Genomic DNA, 21,379 nt, shown 5'->3' on the forward strand with positions numbered 1-21,379 from the left:
GCTTCCATCTTCTTAAAGCATTTGGATTCTAAGTGGCCATCTCTATTACAAAAGTTGCAATGTCTATCAGTTCTATTCCCTTTGTTTTTATTTTCCTTATCATTTTGTTGAATTAGTTTTTCATTTTGAGACTAAAAGTGTTTAGGACCCTTGGTTGGTTTAGGACTATTCTTTTTAGGATGCTGCTTCTTAGGATTCTTTGAACTTGGTTCATGCTAGGCGGCTAAGGCTTTCTTAGAAGAGTTTCAAAGATTAAGAAGACCAAGATGTAAGAGTTTTTCTTTTTATCTTATTAAAGAATCACAAAAGGCATCAAAAGAGGGGGACTTGTAAGCTTTTCCTTGAGAAATAAAGGCTTCTCTAGTAGAATGGAAGGTGGAAACAAACACATAGCAGGATGTTCCTAACTTTGTAAGAATGGAATAGATAAGGCTACCATCTTATTTCTTAACCTTAACACATTCCAAGAGAAGTCTAAGGGTCTTGAACTTGCACAAAAATTCTTCAATGGAAGAAAAATTATTGGGGTCCAACGTAAGCAACTGATTTTCGAGTCGATGGGCTCTAATTTCATTTTTAATTCCAAAAACTTTATTGAGTTGTTTCATTGCTTCATTGGGGGTATCAAGTTCTGGGATATGGAATCTAAGGTCTGGAGAAATAGACATCCCTATCAATCCACATGCTTGATCTTGCCTATTTTCCGATTTTTCTACCTTATCTTCATCTTTAGGTTTAGATTCTTGGCTTGAGGCTATTCTATAAAGACCTTTACTTCTAAGTAAATCCACAATGTACGATAACCATTGGAATTAGTTGGTGCTGTCAAGAATAACTTGGCATGGAATTTATATTTTAAGAAAAATTGAAGCTATAGATGCCAAAAATAAGTGTTCCAATGGAAATATCTCAAAAAATTAGGCCGATTAAAAAATACGGCTCTGAAAACGGCTTCCGGATGAACAATTTATGGCTTTTTGAAGAAAAGTTGTTGAAGATGCCGACGAAGTACGTGAATGTGTGGAAGTGAATGATAAAGCTATATTTAAAACCCCACACCACCCCCCCTCCCAACCCTTTCCAAAATTAATCTAATTAGCTCACTTAAAAAAAAAAACATGTGACCCACTTTTATAAATAAGTGAAGATCACTTTTACAATGGTACTTTATGAGCTACCCACTAAATTGTAACTTAAATCAAAGATAAAAAGAGTTTAAAATTATAAGTGACTAACTTTTTATAATGGGTGAGAGCAATTTTACATAAAGTAACTTTAAAACATAAGTTACATGTGCTTTTTGAAAAAGTAACTCAACCAAAAAAAGGCTTGAACCCAAGACCCCTATTCTCATAAAGTAACTTTGGACCAAGTGAGCTAGTTTAAAAGGTCAGAAAATTTTGGAAAAGAGGAATGGTAGGAATTACATCTTTAACTCAAGCTATTGAAGAAGCTATGACAATCGAAGAATCAAACAATATTTCCAAAAGAGTTAGAAACACTTTACACGAGACAATGTCCCTACAACGATATGGAGTTCTACCAGTGTCGCCAATGTTGTAGCGGCTACAACCATCCTCCAAAATTTTTCCTATGCTTCATTTTGGAGCATCCCTTCTAAATTACAGTAGCTCATCTTGCACTTATTTGGGTACTTGTGCTTTGATTGAGCCTCATCCTTTGCAGCATGGTTTTTGTTTGCTTACTTGACTTGCTGCCTAACCCACAAGTCGATCTCTTGATTAACTTTCACCCAGTTCTGGTCACTTGACTTGCTGCCTAACCCACAAGTCGATCTCTTGATTAACTTTCACCCAGTTCTGGTCTTACCTTAGAGAACTGCACAATCCTTGAGGGAAACCAACCTTGATCTCGAGAATTGTGCAATCCAAGATGAAATTGATCCTTCAACTCCAAAATTTCAAAGACCTAGTTGACAACCAAACTTTAGATGGTAAATTGCGTAGAGCATGAGAGGTATCCCAGATCCACTTAACATAGAAATTGCGTAGAATCCACTTGCCCAAAAGTTGCTCAGTGCATGATGTAGTGAGTTTCCCAGTCCTCCCTAGAACTACACAATAGCTCTAGGCAATGCATGGAATATTTTCCCAAAAAAGAAAAAAACAAAAAGAAAAAAAAAACATCTCTAAAAAATAGGGATCTATTTCTAGCAGCTCGAAGGAGGCACTTAAGTTATTTTGGAAACTGCCGCGAAGTGTTGCTTTTTCCTTGATTTTTGGATTTCATGTAATAAACCCTAAATTGACCAAATCTATTTAAATGATGCTTCTAGGGCTCATTTTCACATTTGATCTTTGACATTTGGCATTTCCAAGGAGATCAGTGAACCGTCAGTGCGATCATCGTCACTTTTCCAAGCAAGTTTTGCTTTTCTAGTATTTTGCCTCTTTTTCTATCTCTTTTTCTTGTTTAGCTTGTGAGGGTGTTGTTTCAATTTTTTTGTTGAACGACTACTCACTTTTTTACTTGTAGAAGTTTTGTTTCAAGTTTTGCATTGTCTTTCTTAAGTGTCGCATGCATTACCCCCTTTTTTCACTAAAAACTGTTGTTGCAGTGACTCTCTCCACATGCTTCAGTTTCCTTCAGTTTGATTGATTCCTGCAATTGTTTCACTCACATGCATCATCACTCAATCAAATATGCACTTAGCATCACACTATCCTTTAAAGCTTATCAATTTCACACTCCCCATGGGCAAATCCAGGCTCCCCTTCCTCAGATCTCACTTTTCCTTGCATGCACTGCACATTATGGGAGCTCAAGGCCTCTGCCTTGGATTTTGGAACTGTGTAGAGGCTACTGTCGCCTAGCTCTAACTATGCACTATGCAGTTCCAGGAGCCAACCTCCTAGTCTTGGCCACTAAGACTTTGCAATGTGCAGTCTCTCTTGGCCTTTGCCCAGACTGAACTACGCATTGCATAGTTCCAGTCAGCAAGCCTCCCCCACTGACTTCTGGGACTGCACAGTGTGCAGTTCCAGTAGGAAACCAGTCTCCTCTGTGAACCAAAATTATGCAATCTACCCAAACATTAGCCTGATTTGTCGCTTGATCTTGTCTTGAAGTGCCTTTGGTTTTAAGCTAACATTTGCATGCCATGAGTGTCCTCTTTGTCTCCAGGTACAACAATTGTTGAGTATCTTTATAGCAATTCCAGTTAACATGGCCTCCAAGAGAGCTGCATCAAAGGATGTTGTCAAGAGTAGTACCGGGGAAGGAGTTGAGCAGACATTAGTTAATCTACCCGCTTATGCAAACACTCAACTACGCATTGAGCAGGGCACAAAGTTGAAATGGTAGGAAATCAAGGATACTTTTGTAGAGGACTTTAAGGAAGACTTATAGGACCAATAGGTTTATATCCGTATCTAGGAGTCAGGCTTATGCAAGGTTGCATGCAGGTACTCTGCCTTCACCTATGCAGAAATTATCAGCTAGATTGCCTCACACATAGATCCATAGATCATGACATTGAGCAATGCCAATGAAATAGAGCCTGCCACCTTTAGGGCATAGAATTTTCATTAGATGTATCATTTACCTCAGTTGGCGAGGCACATGAACACACTTTTATATGTCACCCACAACCAGGTGAAAATAAGAGATATCGTTAAGCGTTGGGTGAAAGAGTCGTCAATGTTCAGACAAACACCCAATCATGTTTACAAGATAAAGCCTCTCAAGAAGGCCTACCAGTTCTTGATCATTTTTTCAGGCTGAATATACGGTTAAGAGATCACATAGACCTTTCCTGAAGGTTGGGTAGTTGTATTGGACCAGTTGGTGAGTGATGGAAGGCCATTCAAATGGTCAAAATTGTCGTCTCATCAGTTGAAATTCCATGTGACGAACTCCTGGAACCTGCCCAAGGATGAGCAAGTGAGATTCTATGTGTCTACATACTTACCAGATGCAATATGTTCCCAGTAAGAGTTTCCTAGCATGATCTAGACATGTACATCGAAAGAGCCTGCCATTAACATTTATTGCAAGTTTCTTTCCGATTGTAGTTATCGAGGAGTAATGGAAAGGTTGACTGACCATTTCATCATCCCATTGTATAAGCTTATCTTTGAGCAGGATCCACCTTGCATGTCTGGAGAAGCAATGGAGGACATACTTAACATTAGAGATTGGTATGCCTCACTGAGTGGCACCTTTATCAGAGTGTTTGGTGGAGAGAAGCCTCTGCATGTTCTACCAAGGTATGCCACACAAAAAATAGTTATGCAAGAGTTCTCATATCACCTCTCCATAGGGTTATCATCAGGAATTCATAGGAATAAGAAGGCACCATGGCCTTATCTTCCTTTGCAAACCAAGTTATATAAGATTAAGAGCTTGAAATATGCAAGGTCAAAGCTGAGATATTTAAGTTCGAGTTCGGCACCAAGGACTTTAATTTGTATCATCCCCACAATATTTGCAAGAACCACCGTGCAAAGGTGTACTATTCATGGATCCACAATACATTTCACCAGCACGAGGAGGACCCTTGGAGGTACTATTACATTGACTCCAAGCTCCATGAGCCAGTCAGTATAGCTACAACTTGTAAGGCTACTTTGAAGGAAAAAACAACACAAGAAGAAACAACAACAACAACAATAAGCAGCAATATAGCACAGGACAAGGGAAAGAGGAAGATTTCCAAGAACCCACAGGTAGAGAAAAGCTACAACATGAGAGAATATCCTACCACTGAGAAAGTTTCTTTAGAAGCAGAGGCAAAGAGGGAGAAGTAAATAAAGTGGGCAAAGTAAAGGAAGAGAGAAAATCAAAGGTTGCAGGAAGCATAACTATAGTTGCAGGAAACAAAGAAGAAGTTGAAGGAAGAGCAAGAGCTGAGAAGGAGAGAAAGGGAAGAGAAGTAGAAACAGGTGGAAGAAGAAAGGAAAGGCATGATGAAAGAGAAAAAAATTCCCATATAGGTTGAGTCAGAACAACTGGCAACAGAAGAAGAGGGTGAACAAATGCAGGATAGGGAGCTTGCTCAACAGATTGAGGAACTAATGGAAGTGATGGACATGGAGTTGGGGCAAGAGCCACATAATGAAGACACTAAACTTATGTTGAGAGCACCCGAGGTCATCTCTTAGTCTCCACCACCTCCAGAGTCAGAAATAATCCCAAGCGAGAAAGGAGAGGTTGATCTCCTTCACGATGATCCAGTTATGGATGTGTACAATTTATCATTTAACAAGTTTCAGAAGAATATTTTACATGTGTGGATGAATCACTTTCTGAATTATTACACGTCATCTGCATTCATGAAGGAAAGGGTGATAATGTCATATGTTAGAAAGCATCCATCTTCCCTTGCTAATGCCACCTTGGCCTATGTAGAAGCAACGAGCTCAAATGTTAAGTTCATGTTGATCGAGAATGAACAAATGGAAAAGAACTTATAGGTTGCGAGACAAGAGGAAGAACAACTCAGAGAGCAGAGTGTAGTTTCCACAATGGCATATATGAGGAAAGTGATACTTGCTGAAGTATCAACACTTGAGACTAGCATGTGGAAGGTTTATGATGAATTCTTCACCATGCATAAAACAGTTGTCCATGTGGATGGATTACAGCAATAGAGAAAAGAGTTTTTTCAAACTCTCAGGAACATACATGCTTCCATTGCCCATGTGTAATAGTAGACAATGCGGTACAAAGGGGCCCCTCTTCACTTGCCAAAGATGATGAAGCCCCAAGCAGAGCTGGAGAAGGTGAAGGTCTGGATGTTGATCTAGAACTATGAGAAACTCACCCCAATTGTTAGTAGCATACAGGCTCATATGCATGTTTGTACAAGAGTTTGTACTAAAGAGTGTTAATGACACATTAGTTTACAAGGAAAATGGATATTTGGAGTAGAAACACTAAAGGTATTTATATGAGTTTAGAAAGAACCAATGATTTCACATTGTTATGTCCCCATAATAATAGTGTATCCCCTTATTATTATTAGTGCAACCTCCTTATTGTATTATTGTGCCCCATAGAAGCCCACTATTGTTATTATTATGCCCTTACAATATTATTGTTATGTAGGATCTGATTATATGGTGACCCCTTAGACTCCTATATATAGAAAGGAGGTTTCTCCCTCAAGGAGGCTAATTTTGAAGTCATTGATCTATTCCTTCTTCTATTTTGTGAGCTGGTTGCATAACATTTGGTATCAGAGCTTTGGAATCTACGGTTTCACTACTTCAAATAGGTTATCATGGAATTTGTGCTATAACTTTTCTTCTACAAAGATTTAGAAGATGAAATTAAAGCCCATTTGAGCAGAACTCTTGATGAACCTCATGTCTGAATTTCGGACCTTGTGTTGCTATATTTTTGGAGATATGAGCTGAGGAAGTTAGGGTTTTTGAAGGCTCCAAAACTCCATCTCAAACAACTGACCTAGGAAAAATCATCATAAATTTCTCTCCAAGCATCGAATTCAAATTTCATAAAAAGTGACAGAAAGAGGATGAACTATTGTTTATGGGGTACTGTTTTCATGGCCGAAGGTCAAAACAGTGACATGTGAAATGTCATACAAATTCACTCTACTAAACTAGTCTATAATCAGGTCATCATGGGAGACTGGGTGTAACTATTTATTGAAGAATCCAATATCGATTAGAACTATGGGGTTGGAAAGAGGGCTCAGAGTAATACCACATAATGAAATTTTAGAACTTGGAGATCTGAAATTACAGAGTTACAATCATTTCAATATTGATTTCCTAAAAGCAAGAAAAAGAATGACTCGAATCAAGAAAATATAAACACCTAATAAGCAAAATTGGATGGATGATTTGAAGAATTCAATAAAAGCTATGATAAATGGTTTTATCTATTGCATGGAAGCTAATATCGATGTCATAGAATCAAAATTGAAAGGCAACAAGGAATATTTAAAGAAATACATGAAAGGTTTGAAGGAAGTTTGGACAAAGTTGCTACAAGAAAGGCTTCCTAATGACGAAAATATAGTAGAGGAGACTCATGATGAGAATAAAACAAATGTTAATCATGATTTCATAGAATGTAACATTGGAGTGAAGACCCACCATATTCCAAAGATAGATATGAGGAAGTTTGATGACCAGGATCCTATAAGTTGGATACTACAAATGGAGAAATATTTTAATCTATATGAAGTGCAACCCTCACAAAAGGTACATATTGCGTCTTTATGTTTAGAACCCAATTAATTTGTATGGCATAGAGGGATTTGTTCTCGTAAACGACTTGTTACCTGGTCAATTTTTACAGAGCAAATGATATCACATTATGAAGATACAGAGAGAAACACCTTCTTTAGCCAATTGATAAATCTTAAACAAAAGGGTTCAATGGTGGAGCACATTAAGGACTTCCAAAAATTGAATATAAGGGTAAATAATATTCCATAGAAGCATAAAATGATGTCTTCATAGGGACTTTAAAGGATAACATCCAACATGAGGTCCGTCTTTTGGAACCTGATTCATTGGAGAAGGCATTCAGATTGGCAAGAAAAATTGAAAGTAAAATTATGGCAAAAAGGAATCCTACCACTCGCAACTATAAATATGGAAGTGTTGTTCTCCTAGCTGTATACAACCTACAAGTTTGACACCACAACAATTGGAAGAAAAAAGAGCAAAAGGGCTTTGTTACAAGAGTGATAGAAAATAGACTAAAGGTCATAAGTGTGCTGAGAAGAAATTATTCTACATAGATTGTGAATAGGAGGAAGAAAAGGATCAAGAAACATCAAGAGAAGAGGATATGCACCAGGAACCAACCCCAGAGAAAGAAGAAATGAATCTGAGCATATCTTGTAATTCATTGGTAGGAACTACCACTAAAAATCTCAAGATAAATAGAAAAATGGAGATAGTGAACAAATGTTTGGAATGATATCTTCATTTCTTTGTATCTAATAAACAAACACAATGACTCAAGTGGTTACCTATGGTTGAATGGTGGTATAATGCTTCAACAAAAATGACCCCATTTATGGAACTTTATGGATATCATCCCCCATACATCGCATCATCTTTAAGAGAAAATTCTAAGGTTCAAGAAATGGAAGATCACATCAAGCATCAACAACAAGTTTGCCAACTCTTAAAGGATAACCTCACTTTGGCGCAGAATCAAATGAAACAATAGGTAGATCAACATTTCAATGAAAGAAGTTTTGATGTAGGCAACTGGGTATTTTTATGGCTACAACCATAGAAAAAAATATCCATTAAGCAAGCTAAGAAGGACAATAAATTATCACCAAAGTACTATGGTCCTTACAAGGTGTTGCAAAATATTGTTACTTTGGCATACAAATTGGAGCTTCCTGCATCTTTCCAAGTGCACCCAGTTTTCCATGTTTCATGTTTAAAGAAGGTTATAGTTGACAAGCCCCTGGTTCAAAAAATATTGTCGGAACCTGGAGAGGAAGGAAAAGTCATATTGGAACCTTAAGCAGTCATGGAAACAAGAACCTGACAACTACAGAATCTATTAATTTTAGAGTATCTCATCAAGTGGAAGAACTTACCCACTGAAGATTCCACATGTGAGGATGAAAATTTTATACAAAAAAATCCAAAACTACTCAGGTGTTGAGGACAACACATTTTTGAAGGAGAGGGGCATGTTAGGTCCCTATACTACTAGTGTAGCCCCTTCTTATTATTAATGCAACCCCCTTATTGTATTATTGTGCCCCATAGAAGCCCACTATTGTTATTGTTGTTCCCTTACAATATTATTGGTATGTAGGCTCTAATTATATTGTGACCCCTTATACTCTTATAAATATAAAGGATGTCTTGTCATTTTATCATCGAAGAATTGTTCATTTGTGTAATGTAAATGAGGTTTCCCCCTTGAGGAGGTTAATTTTGAGAGTTGTCGATCTATTCCTTCTTCTATTTTGTGAGTTGGTTGCATAACACACACATTGAGTTATAATGAAGCAAGTAAATTAATAAATTGCTTCCTTTATGATTGAACCATATGAAAAGAGGATTACAGTAAGAGTCGATGACCTTTCTATTTAATTTTGCACTAATTTTTGTGTACATTAGGACTAAGGTGGGAGAGTACCTAATAAAACCATGATTAAGCTTTAATCACCTAAAATAAATCAATTATTAGTAGGCTCCTATATGGGTTACTTGATAGGGTTAACAGTTTTGAAAAAGCTCCAAACAACTCAGATTTCATTGACAAGCAAGATAAATTTTTAGTACGTTCTCATGGTGTTTCAGTTTATGGAGAAGTAAACTTCGAAGTGCCACAAATGCACTAGATTTTAGTAAATCATGGTCCAACTTAGAAAATCCATAACTTGAAAAGGAATATTTGTCGAATGATTTTTCTTATGTCATCTTTTCAAACAACATGAAGGTCAAAAATATAGTTTCATTTTGATAAAAAGGCCCTCAATAATAACATAAATATATATGTTGATCAACAAACTAAATAACAGACTAAATAACAGTGGACTCTAATTATTGCTAAAAAGAATGGAAGTGCTCTTACCCATGAACAACAACAATGTGAAAGTGCATATCTTAACAACAATGTGAAAGTGCATATCTTAAAAAATTGGATGCAACTAGAATTAATGTAGTTGAAAAAAATGCATTTCATGAACAATTGGATACAAATGCACCTCTAAAATTAAAAATTAAACAAGCTTCGGTAAAATTATTTAAGGGTGTTTAGAAAGTTAAATTATATATGCTACAGAAAGGTCACACTACGAAATCGTTTAAGGACATCTTTATTGGATCTGAAAAGGCCATAAGAATGACATGACTATATTATAAATGAGGAAAATAAAAAAAATTAAATACATCAGGCGATGTTTCTTTGGGAATACAATTAATCTTGTGGAATAAAGTGACATTCTCGGTGGAATTGGTTACTCCACAAAAAAAAATTATGAAGGATGTTCTTCATTACTTTTTTACGAGTAAAGAAATCCACTTCCCACTTACCCTAATGGAGTGAGGTAGTTAGTATCCGGCTCGCTGACATGTATGTTCATTTAAGATGTTTTTTTACGAGTAAAGAAATCCACTTCCCACTTACCCTAAGGGATAGAGTGAGGTAGTTAGTATCCGGCTCGCTGACATGTATGTTTATTGAAGCCAATAAAAAAATATTTATCAACGCATTATAGTTTATCATGTTATTAACGAGTATTTAAATTTAAGTGAGAAAGATAATAATCATTTCGCTCAACCACCCGAAATAACCTTGATTGATGTTTTTTTCATTACCTAAATGAAATACTTGATAAAAATTAGTCATTTGTTTTGCAAGATATTTATAATGATTTTATTCCTAGGAACATGGCTTTGGTATTTATTAAATCAAGCACGAGCCTAATTATTTTTTTCATATGAGGTGGATTGAAAATCGTGGTGTAATAAAGAGTGTTAATGCAACATTAGTTTATAAGGAAAATGGATATGTGGAGTAGATCCACTAATGATATTTATATGGGTTTGGAGACAGCTAATGATTTCACACGTGGAGTTAGCATGAAGCAAGTAAATTGATAAATTGCGTCGTTTATGATTGACCCATATGAAAAGAGGTTTACAATTAGAGTCAATGAAGTTTATTTCCAGCTTAGCATTGATTTTTGTGTACATTAGGACTAAGGTGGGAAAGGACCCAATAAAGCCATGATTAAGCTTTAATCACCTAAAAGAAATCAATGATTAGTAATATCTTATAGGGGTTACTTTATATGGTTAGAATTTTTGAAAGGCTCCAAACAACTCATATTTCATTGAGAAGCAATATAAATTTCTAGTATGTTCTCATGGTGTTTGATTTTATGGAGAATGTAAATTTAGAAGTACCACAAATGGCCTAGATTTAATGAACAATCAATTGGGTTCCTTTTTTCCATGAGAATTGGATGGATCCACACAAATGAGATCAAAGGCTGGCATTGCATTGGAGTTCAAACCTGTTATAGATATGAAAAAGGTTTGAGTGATGTAGAAAGTTGATCTCTGCTGCACCATGATTAATTGACAAGGTAGGTTGCATTGCAAGGGAACCATTGAAGAAAGTAAAAATGTACAAGTGATGCAAACAATTGATCTTTGTAAGGGAATAAGGTTGTTAGGGAATGGATGGCTAAAATCTACTCTGCCGAAATAATTTGATGTTCACATCTCATCGTGATTTTTGGATTTAATGGAGATCCAATGATTATGAAGAGCCACAAATGCATAAGATTCAATCTACCTAGGCAATAAGATCTAGTAAGGTTTTGTCTCTTCAAGGTTATGAAGGATGGCATGGCACAGACATATTAAGACCGATGCCATGTGAGTGTACGAGACATGTTATGCCATATCATAATACGTGTCATAGAATTTTATGACATTAGTAGGACGATGATATACCTATAAGGCATCAAAACATAGTCACTACCATGAGTTCATGTCAATCACAAACTTCTTTAGATGCTAAATATTAAAAGTGATTTTCCATAACAACATATCTTTTTAAACTTTTTCATTCTCTCCCATCTCATTATGGTAATGTCTTTATTTGTTTAATTCCCTCAAATATTTCTTTTTATAATATATCTACAATTATGGATACTTCAACTTTAATTTCAAGTAAATATTTAAAAGTATAAAATAAAATAAGCTAAACTTAGCTAAGTATAATAAATATATTGTCTTTTAGAGTTTTAAGAAAAATTTAACTATAAGGAAAAGGATTGGTTGTCTCTTTGCTAATAATGGTGATTGCACCTAAGGGCCTAGTTTTGTAGGTTGAAAATAAAACTTATATTTGTGGCCATGAGACAGGTGGAAGGGGCCAGAGGGGTTATCCTTTCCCCCAACGACCAAATGACCAAATAAAGACTCAACATGTTTATTGTCTAGGTGTTGCATCCAATAATAAAAATCTGTTAAACACACATGGACAACAAAGACAATATGAAAGATAAAACATGCAATACATTTTTTTTATTAACATGAGATATACATTTATAGTACAATATGTGACTCTTGGGTTTCAGATCCCAAGGTCTCTTGGACTGCTTTGGTCTATTCAGCTTCCACACTAACCCATTTAGGATTAGGTGTCCAACATTCCCCCCCTTAATCCGAAGGGTTATGTATGAGTCCAAGAAGAGAGTTGTAATACAAAATGTGCAAAAAATGCATGACAGCACTAGGCTGAATGTGCTCTATGAAATGTTGGTATAAAGGGCGGTGGTTTAAGGATGACCACCAACACTGGAACGCTTAGTGAAGTTCCCGAAACTCTTCCAAAACTGGCAAGAAACTGAAGTTTTCTACTAGAGGAAGTGATCCTATTGTTTTAAAGAGGGAAACCTTCAACCATAAAAGGGAGGTCTCACCCCGCATAAAAGGTAAAACTTCAACTTGAAAAGGGAAGTCTCAACCTGTGATGGTTTAAGGATAACCAACAACTCTGGAATGCTTAATGCAATTCCTGGAACTCTTCCAAAACTGGGAAGAAGCTGGAGTCTTCTGCTAGAGGAAGTGTTCTCAATTGTGTTCCTGGAACTCTTCCAAAACTGGCAAGAAGCTGAAGTCTTCTGCTAGAGGAAGTGTCCCAGATTGCCAACTGAAGGCATGTTCAGGCATCTTTGTCTCTGGCTACAATTCTAAAACTGGTGTGACCGGTTGTGGCTCAGGCTCGCTTGATGTGACTTTGAAGCTTGTAGATGACCATCATTTCCCCCCCTGTCAGATACAAGGTGAGATGATGGAGAAAACTCAACTGCAAGACTGTTCAATACTTTGGAACAAGTTCTGACATGTGTTTGGAATATCTTCTTGGCTGTTGATGCCCATTGCCAAGAAGCGATCCATCCAAGATGAATCTTTGTTCTTGCAGGACGTTTATTTCTAAAGCATCTGTGTGAAGAATGGCTGGTTTTATGACAGTGCTTACATGGATGAAGATCAAAACAGTGATCTTTCAAATGGCCAACTCGGTCACAGTGTTGGCATTTCACGATCTGTTGTTGTTGTTGTTGTTGTTGCTGTGGAAGAGGGGTAGAGTCTGGAACAGCTAAAGCTAAACTGTCATGAAGAGCAGGTGAACTGTCATGAATGAATCCAGCACTCTGAAACTGAATGGGCTTGGCATAGTCTGGAATATGAAAGGACAAGTCCTTGTCATATCCAAGACCAGTTCTGTGCTTGTTGTGGACAAGCTGTTCCCAAGGTCTGACGATGGGCTTGGGAAGTGCAAGCTGAATTTCTGCATCTGCATGTACAATTGCTGCTTTATTTGAATGAACAATAACATTATTGACTTGCCGTTGATGGGTTGCAGTCTCAATGTTCTGAACAAAAACATGTCTATTTTGATGTAGCTCTTCTTGCTGTAGCTGTGATTGAATCTGCAAAAAATCAATCTTTTCCTGTGCATTTTGTAGACAGACTTGAATATCTGTGAGAGAAACTTTGCTGACTTTTAATGTATCATGAGTAGTAGACGACATTAGAGTTTTGAGGAACTCTAATACTTCACTGATTCTAGCCATTGTGTTTTTTTTTTTCAATGTCAGATTTACACCTTACAACTACTACTCAGTGCAGAAAAGTAATAACTACTCACAGTACACAATAATATCCTTTATACATGTGCAGCAAATTATCAGAGTTCAACCAGCGAGCACCGACCAGCATTATGTTCTGAGAAAAAACTTTTCTCCATAAAAGATTACAATCAGCCCACCAAACTCTTTATGCAGCAGTTGAAGCAAGGAATTAATGCACTATAATGAAATTTAAATACAAAGCCACACTGGGGCAGCAGCAACTGCAAACTTGTTTGGATCCTTCAAGTACTCCTTCAGAAATGATGGTTATCAAAACTTCAATAATTATAACACCATGTCATGGGCATTCTTTGAACCGTAATTTACAGCGGTCAACCTCGGCAAAGCATTTAAACATATGAATGGCACCAGTAATCAAATCAGATCCAACTATAGGGACAGAAGCACAGAATCTCGGTTGCAAATGGAATTCGAACTATTCAAAGTGTATTTGAAACCAATCACCATACCATTGGATCGTATACCATTCAGGCCTCATACGAACTTATTTAAAATAGCAGCTTCAACGTATTTCAGGCAGCATCATAACGCATTCAGGCAGCTTTAATCATAGTTTTCGATGCATTCAATACAGCTCCAAGTCAGCACACAAATAAATCAATGAGCAATATACAAAACTGATTTCTTTCTCTGCAATAGAGACTTAATGTCCAGCACATACAGTGCACATATTAAGAGCAATAATCATCACAAAAAGAAAGGACCTTTCCAACGAACGCTCGGGGCATTGAATAAATTTTCAGCAGACATTTGACGGACCATATTTTTAGTGCAAACAACAAATATACACCAGCCTCTATATAAATATATAGCCGAGAATACCCATAAAAATGGTATTATTCGTTGTTGAGCAGATTACGGATGAAGCCACATTTCTGGTTGATTTCTTTCATGCATAAACAACACTCCTTTGCAAGAAAAAATGAATGTCTTCCACAATCTGCAGTTGAAGTACAAACAGTTCGAGCACTCTTGAAGGTAGAACCAGCATGCTAATGAAGAATGAGTTCAGCTCACTTGCACAATTCATGTGTTAACTTCACCATCTACGTTGGACCGCTACAAGAAGCTGACATATGGGTAAAAATGATACATAATTCAGGGTTCAATTTCATCATCTACATTAGAACTCTACAACTAACTGTCATATGGAAAAACGTGATGCACAATTATGGTTTAATTTGATCACATATGTTAGACCTCTACCGGTCTTAAATGGCTCTGTCAACTTCTCCTGAGAAGAGCTTTATCAAAAGCATCACTGTAAAATACATACATCCCAGCTCAAATTATAGTTGCGGCTTGTGAGTGAAAGGATCTTTTATCTATGTTACCAGAAAATTCTCATTTCGATCCAACAGCTACAGTGATAAATAGAAAAAACAATGCCAGATGCGTGATTTGCCACATGGTTTCTATCAATATTGAAACCCTTCAGAATTGCTCACTACCCACTTGGAGATATTCTGGTATAAACCCTTTCTCTTGCCCTAAGAAATATCTTGTAACATCGCATTTTGGCGGGGACTCGATCCTTCCTTGTTTCTGCTGTTGCATCAAACCATTTATAAAAAACACCACAGGAATTCAAAACTGATGAATTGACACCAAATGAAAAGAGTGGTTTTTGAACAAGTTATCAGAGGAGCAGATGAGATTGATCTCTTCTATGGGAACCCACTTTTGTTTTCTTTGCTGCAATACCCGTGCGGGAAATGAAAAGCCCGGATACCTTGTGGGCTAGATCTTAAATCATGAACGCATGAATGAGACCATGGACGGATGTATTCACGTATCACGTTGGAGTTCAAATGATAGAGATATATAATGAGCAAGTGAGAGATCTTCTTGCCACGGACGGTTCCAACCGGAGACTAGAAATCTGCAACAATTCTCAGCAGAATTGATTAAATTTTTCATGGTGACGGGTGGCAGACACAAACACCGTCCAAGGCAAAGACAAACAGCGTTGTATACATTATAAATTCAATACAAGCAGCGTTGTATACATTATATATCCAATAGCTGAACCGACAGCGTCCAAGGCATATACAAACAGCATGTTCAAAACATAAACAATGCATATACAAACACCGTTACCACACTCTTTATCAAGCAGCGTTCAACAGTCCAGCTGCGTCCTCCACAATGGAGATTTGCATCACGGGAATGGCACCAAAATCTGGATTCACGTCTCAAAAACCTTCCCAACTGATAAGAGGATGAAAACCTTGGATCAGGCAGCGTTTAGCAATCTTTTCGATGGCGTTTTCGCTGAGCATGGAGTCTCTCACCTAACGTTCTCTCACCTAACGCTGTCACCGTTCAGGGTTTTAGAGTGAATTCGAGATACCAAGAGCGTCAGGGTTTTAGAGTGAATTCGAGCGAGAAAGGAGCACAGAATCGCCCTAATTCCGCGGGAAGCATTGAGGTTTTGAGAATTTGAGGCGTTGTGGTATGCAGTGTGTTTTTTTTTACTTTTCTTCTGCAGAGGAGTTAATTTGAGAGGCTGTTATTGTTTCAGTAACCGTCGGTAAGAAAAAGAGCTAACTTGACAGAGGCAGCACAGGCTTGGCAGAGACGCAGGACAGAGGCAGTCAAGTTTAATGCTATTCAAACACATTCAGTAACGCAGGTGAGAATAATCAGGTGAATTGTCAGGCAGTAGAGGCGCAGGAAGGCAAGGTGCTCAGTAGTGTCAAGTATGCGTGGAACGTTACAGATAATGAATACCAGGCCAGTGCTATTCAAGGCAGCTCAGACACAGGTAATGAAGACCACGTCGGCGCTATTCAAGGCAGCTCAGACACAGGTAATGAAGACCACGCTGATATAAAACATTTGAATTTTCAGATCTAGCACGCCAATTTTACTATTTCAGGATTATGGGTAGAGGTGCAGCACTGACATGCACATAAAAGGCCACAGAAAAACAAGCAGCTCTGATACCATGTTAAACACACATGGACAGCAAAGACAATATGAAAGATAAAACATGCAATACATTTTTTTTATTAACATGAGATATACATTTATAGTACAATATGTGACTCTTGGGTTTCAGATCCCAAGGTCTCTTGGACTACTTTGGTCTATTCGGCTTCCACACTAACCCATTTAGGATTAGGTGTCCAACAAAATCAATACCTTGTGCCTCTCGCAGGGATTAGAAACAACAATTGAAAAGAAGATTTCCAAAAACCTAGTGTTTGGAGACTCTATGATTGTGATCTGACATGTGTGGAAATCTAAAGGACCACAAACCCTAGCCCTTCCCTCAATTTTTACAACAAATTGGATTGGAAATATTGAGATTTGAGAAAATAGAATTCTTTAATGTTTATAGAAATTTGAATGAAAACATATATTCACTCGCAAAAAAGGGAATTGTCAATGAGAAAGGGATCCAAGAAGTCATTGTATAAAATGAAGTCCTAAAATAGAAATAAAGTTTATCCAAGTTATATTTCCCCAATCCTAGCTAGTGAACTAGTGCTTGCAAGGTTGGATAAGTAGCCAATATTAACTCATCAGCCACACAAATCAAAAAAATTGTACCCCTGTCTAATCCAAATCAACATATGATTTTTAATTATTGAGGATCTTTCGCAGTGCAATATATTAGATATCATTTTTTGGGATTCAACTGTGTTACGAAAGTCATACATCTATGACCATTTCCATGAGAGTTAGTCGTAACTGACTAATTTCTCATGATTTTTTAATAGTCCACTTAGCATTCATTGCATCGGGTGATGCTCACAAGGGTGAAGAAGTGGGATTGAAGCTAGTGAAATGAATCACAAAGCATCAATCATCACTTCTGAGGCTTGCACCCAATAACCAGGACTTCCCGGGATGAAGGTCACCCATCCCAAATCACCTCTGGCTCAAGCGCGCTTAACTGTGGAGTTTTCCCCACAATCAAGCCCACTTAGCTTGCTACCCCATTTGCAAAACCTTAGCAAGTATTGTGCCTCATGAACCATTCAAGAAGAGCTCCCTTCACTCTTATGTGTTTAAGTATTGAGGGTCTTTCACAGTGCAATATATTAGATATCATTTTATGGGATTCAACTGCATTAAGAAAGTCATTCATCTATGACCATTTTAATGAGAGTTAGTCGTAACTGACTAATTTCTCATGATTTTTGAATAGTCCAATTAGCACTCATTGCATTGGGTGATGCTCACAGGGGTGAAAAAGTGGGATTGAAACTAGTGAAATGAATCACAAAGCGTCAATCAACACTTCCGGGGCTTGCACCTAGTAACCAGGATTTCCTGGGAGGTCACCCATCCTAGATTGCCTCTGGCTCAAGCGCGCTTAACTGTGGAGTTTTCCCCACAACCAAGCCCACTTAGCTTGCTACCCCATTTGCAAAACCTTAGCAACATATGAAGTTTGGAGAAAACAACATGCAAGCAAACGTGGCGTTGAGTTCTAAGATTTCAAGGAGAGGAGTTTGCACAAGAGATTAGAATCTTGGTCTTGTTCAAGCATTCAATATGACACACACTCAAGTTATTGTTACTTCCCCGCCATATATTTCGAATGTTAATCTAGGAAATCCATCAGGACCTAGGTATGGATTCAGAAGTATTGCAATTCAATGCTATATGATGGTGGGACAAGTGTAATAGAGGTTATATATGGCCTTGAGTTGTTCTGTAACCAATCTCTTCACTATCAATACATATCTTCATTCGTGAATAGAGGTGGTTGCCATCTTCTAGGATTCGAAGAGTGGAATACCATAGCCTCTCCATGGTGAAGCATAGGACATCATTGGGCGAGGAAGACCAAGAACAATTGAATTAGCTCTTGAACAAATTGTTGAAGTCACTTGAAGGATTGTTGAAAGCATTAAATCAAAGGGGACCTCCAATAGGAAAGAGAGGGAGACTTACCAAAAGTTAATGAACGCCAAATTCAAATTGTTACAGAGCAAGATGGAGATGTTTCAAGCTTAGGTTCATTCAAAATTGGAAACTATGGACAACAAATTGATTGAAATTAAGGAAAACTCTAGTAGTGGTATTCAATTCAATGAGAAAGAAGATGAGACCAATACAAAACCTATGAAGAAAAAAGCCAAAGTAGTTCATGGGGTAAATATAGCAGGAAGAGAATGATGCTTCCGACCCCATGAAGCAATTCTTGAAAAATGGTTTTTGGTTACCACATAAATTTCCTTTGTTTGAATTTCCTAATGTTATACAGATATATACTTTTGCTAGATTTTTTCTCATAAAAGTTTGTAGCAGACATCTTTTCATCTTTTAAAAATGTAGATAAAAATAACCATAAAAATAGACTTCAAACAAAGGCCTACAATCTAATCTTTCGAAAAAAGAAGTGGCCACCGCTTTGTCCTCTTAGATTAAATTATTATTACCTTAGCTTAAAACATTCACGTGTACGAACGAAAGCCATCCACACACTCATTGGAAAGCATCTAAATAATCATTGACTTGAGGAAAGTTTGGAAAGGTGAAAAAAACAACTGTGCGCTGTATATATCATTGCCATTCACTTGGGATGGGTGTTTGAAGAAAAAACAAAACATGTGTACAAAAACAAATTGATGCGCTTAATGATATTAGAAAAGAGAGAGAAGAAAGCAGAAGCTAATAAAAGTACTATACATCCTCAATTTTGCAGTAAATTGAAATCCGTTGCCGGTGAAAGAGGAGAAAAAAGAAGAAGCAGCTACCAAAAGTACTATGCATCCTTATTTGTGCAGTAAATTCAAATTCGTTGTTGGTGCCACACACCAGTTGCAATCATGAGTGTGGAAAGAAACCTCTTAATCTGCGATTCGTATACATAACGAGCATGAAAAAATGGTCGTTCAGAAATGCCTTGGAGTCGAACGATTAGACCAGAGAAGCCCAACGGAGCTAAACCCACACAATACATCACATATTCAGGGCGAAGGACGGCGAGGGCAGAAGATGAGGGTGTAGGAAGCCGTTGAAGGAGGGCATATGGTGCCGCTCTGGAAGGGGAATGCACGAGGGCACACCTTCTTAAATGCCTTGCTGAACGCCGGGGAACTCGGCAAATATCCATCGAAATGACCGTTGCACGCAGTAACGACGCTCCCTTTCTTCTTCTCTTGCAAATCTTTCGGACACACCACATTCGCGTTGGCTCTGCACTCCATGGACTCGCAGGGGCGGCTGCTACTCATATTATTGGCGGCAGAACTTGCAACCACCGACATTGGAAGATTGTAACCATTCTCCAACGTAACCGAATACGTGTCGGGCTTCGCTATTCCTCCCAGTAGTTCGAACTCAGCTTTAGTGATTGCCGTGATTTGATCTTGACTCTCGTCTTTGCACACCAGCTTTCCTCCACAATCACCGGAATCGCAGCCTCCGATCCCTTGGGAATTGAAGACACAACCCGTCCGCCCCCAAACGGATCCCGACCAGAATGGATCTACATTCCATGAATATGACTCTCCTGCTCCCACTTTCTTCATCTGAGTGGGAGGAAAATTAGTTGAACCCACAGTCGCAGGCCACACCGGAAATGCACAATTGTTCACCACTCTTATTGTCTTATAAGCCGCAGGTGACTCTGTCACCCCTCAGATTGCATTAGTTCAGAAAAGATCAATTAACAGAAAGCAATAACATTATTACTGTACAGAATAGACAGCAAGCAAACATTCGGAACAATTAAATTCGAGAATGAGAAATTTACCTGTAGCGCAAGAACAAAGAAAAGACTTAAATGTAACAAGAAATATAACTGCCCATGCCGCCATTATTAACTGGTCGCCTCTTCGACTTCCCACCATTTTGGAAACTAGTTGTAATAACCGTCTCTATAACACCAAAATGTAAATGTACAGATTTCCCTGAATTCTAGTAACAGAGTACAAAGATTGACAGAGAGCTTACCGAGTCTAATTTTTGGTTGCTCGCAACTTCACTAGTAACCGCAATTTGAAATCTCTGCAAGAAATAAATAGAAATAGCAATGAGAGGCCAAAGATCGACAGGGCTGTGGCACGTATAAGGTGTGGCTGGAGAAATGGCATGGCATGGTAGGTGGGGATAGCGTGTCCACTAACACTACCGTATCCTCCTCCGTAAGGGAAGGTAAGGCAGATGGTCCACAGACGGCACTACCTCTCAACGCATACACAGGCGAGATTTACGGGCTTTAACGAACAAAGAGAGAAGGGTCATGATTATTTGATCATTCCATACCCTAATTTTCATTTTATTGAAAAGGAGAGGCTCAGGAAAGCTGCTCTGTGTCAACCACGTCCCGCGGATTTGTGGCGAATATTACTGAGTGAAGAAAGTGGAAAAGTTGACTTTCGTTTCAAGAATCTCGGCACGACTGAATGTAATATTAATGAGTGAAGACGGGGTTGAGTGATTTGAATTCTCCGAACAAATTAAAAAGCCGAAAGCAAAGGACTTACCAAACAGTGGAAAAGTTGCCTTTCGTTTCAATAATCTCGTCACTACTGAATCTAAATTCTGCTTAAATTTTGGTCCTCCACGTGACTGTTGGCATCATGCTTCAACCAAAAGAAGTCTGTGTTTGAATTTTAAACGCACGAAGTCATTTATATGAAATTAATAAGCTAAAACGGATTATGGATATCTAATCATTTTGATTTAATAAGAATTTATGTTTTAAAAATTAGGTTATTTGAGGACTTTTGGATTATCTATGCTTTAACCGACCTGGATATG

At 37.8% G+C, this 21,379-nt stretch overlaps 1 protein-coding gene across 1 annotated transcript; it reads right to left on the bottom strand.

The window, feature by feature from the left end:
• Nucleotides 1-19,224: 19,224 nt before the first annotated feature.
• Nucleotides 19,225-20,698, bottom strand: LOC149249847 (pathogenesis-related 5 protein Cup a 3-like). The gene is made up of 3 exons (XM_089456339.1): nt 20,570-20,698; nt 20,370-20,493; nt 19,225-20,243 (listed from the first exon to the last, which is right to left on the bottom strand). The coding sequence occupies exons 2-3, from the start codon at nt 20,464-20,466 to the stop codon at nt 19,582-19,584; spliced, it is 759 nt and encodes a 252-aa protein (XP_089312465.1). The 5' UTR covers nt 20,467-20,493; nt 20,570-20,698; the 3' UTR covers nt 19,225-19,581.
• Between the last annotated feature and the right edge of the window lie 681 nt (nt 20,699-21,379).

Source organism: Pinus tabuliformis, chromosome 7, assembly GCF_031772625.1.
Source record: "Pinus tabuliformis cultivar Carrire ecotype Pingquan chromosome 7, CPIR1, whole genome shotgun sequence".
Taxonomy (NCBI): domain Eukaryota; kingdom Viridiplantae; phylum Streptophyta; class Pinopsida; order Pinales; family Pinaceae; genus Pinus; species Pinus tabuliformis.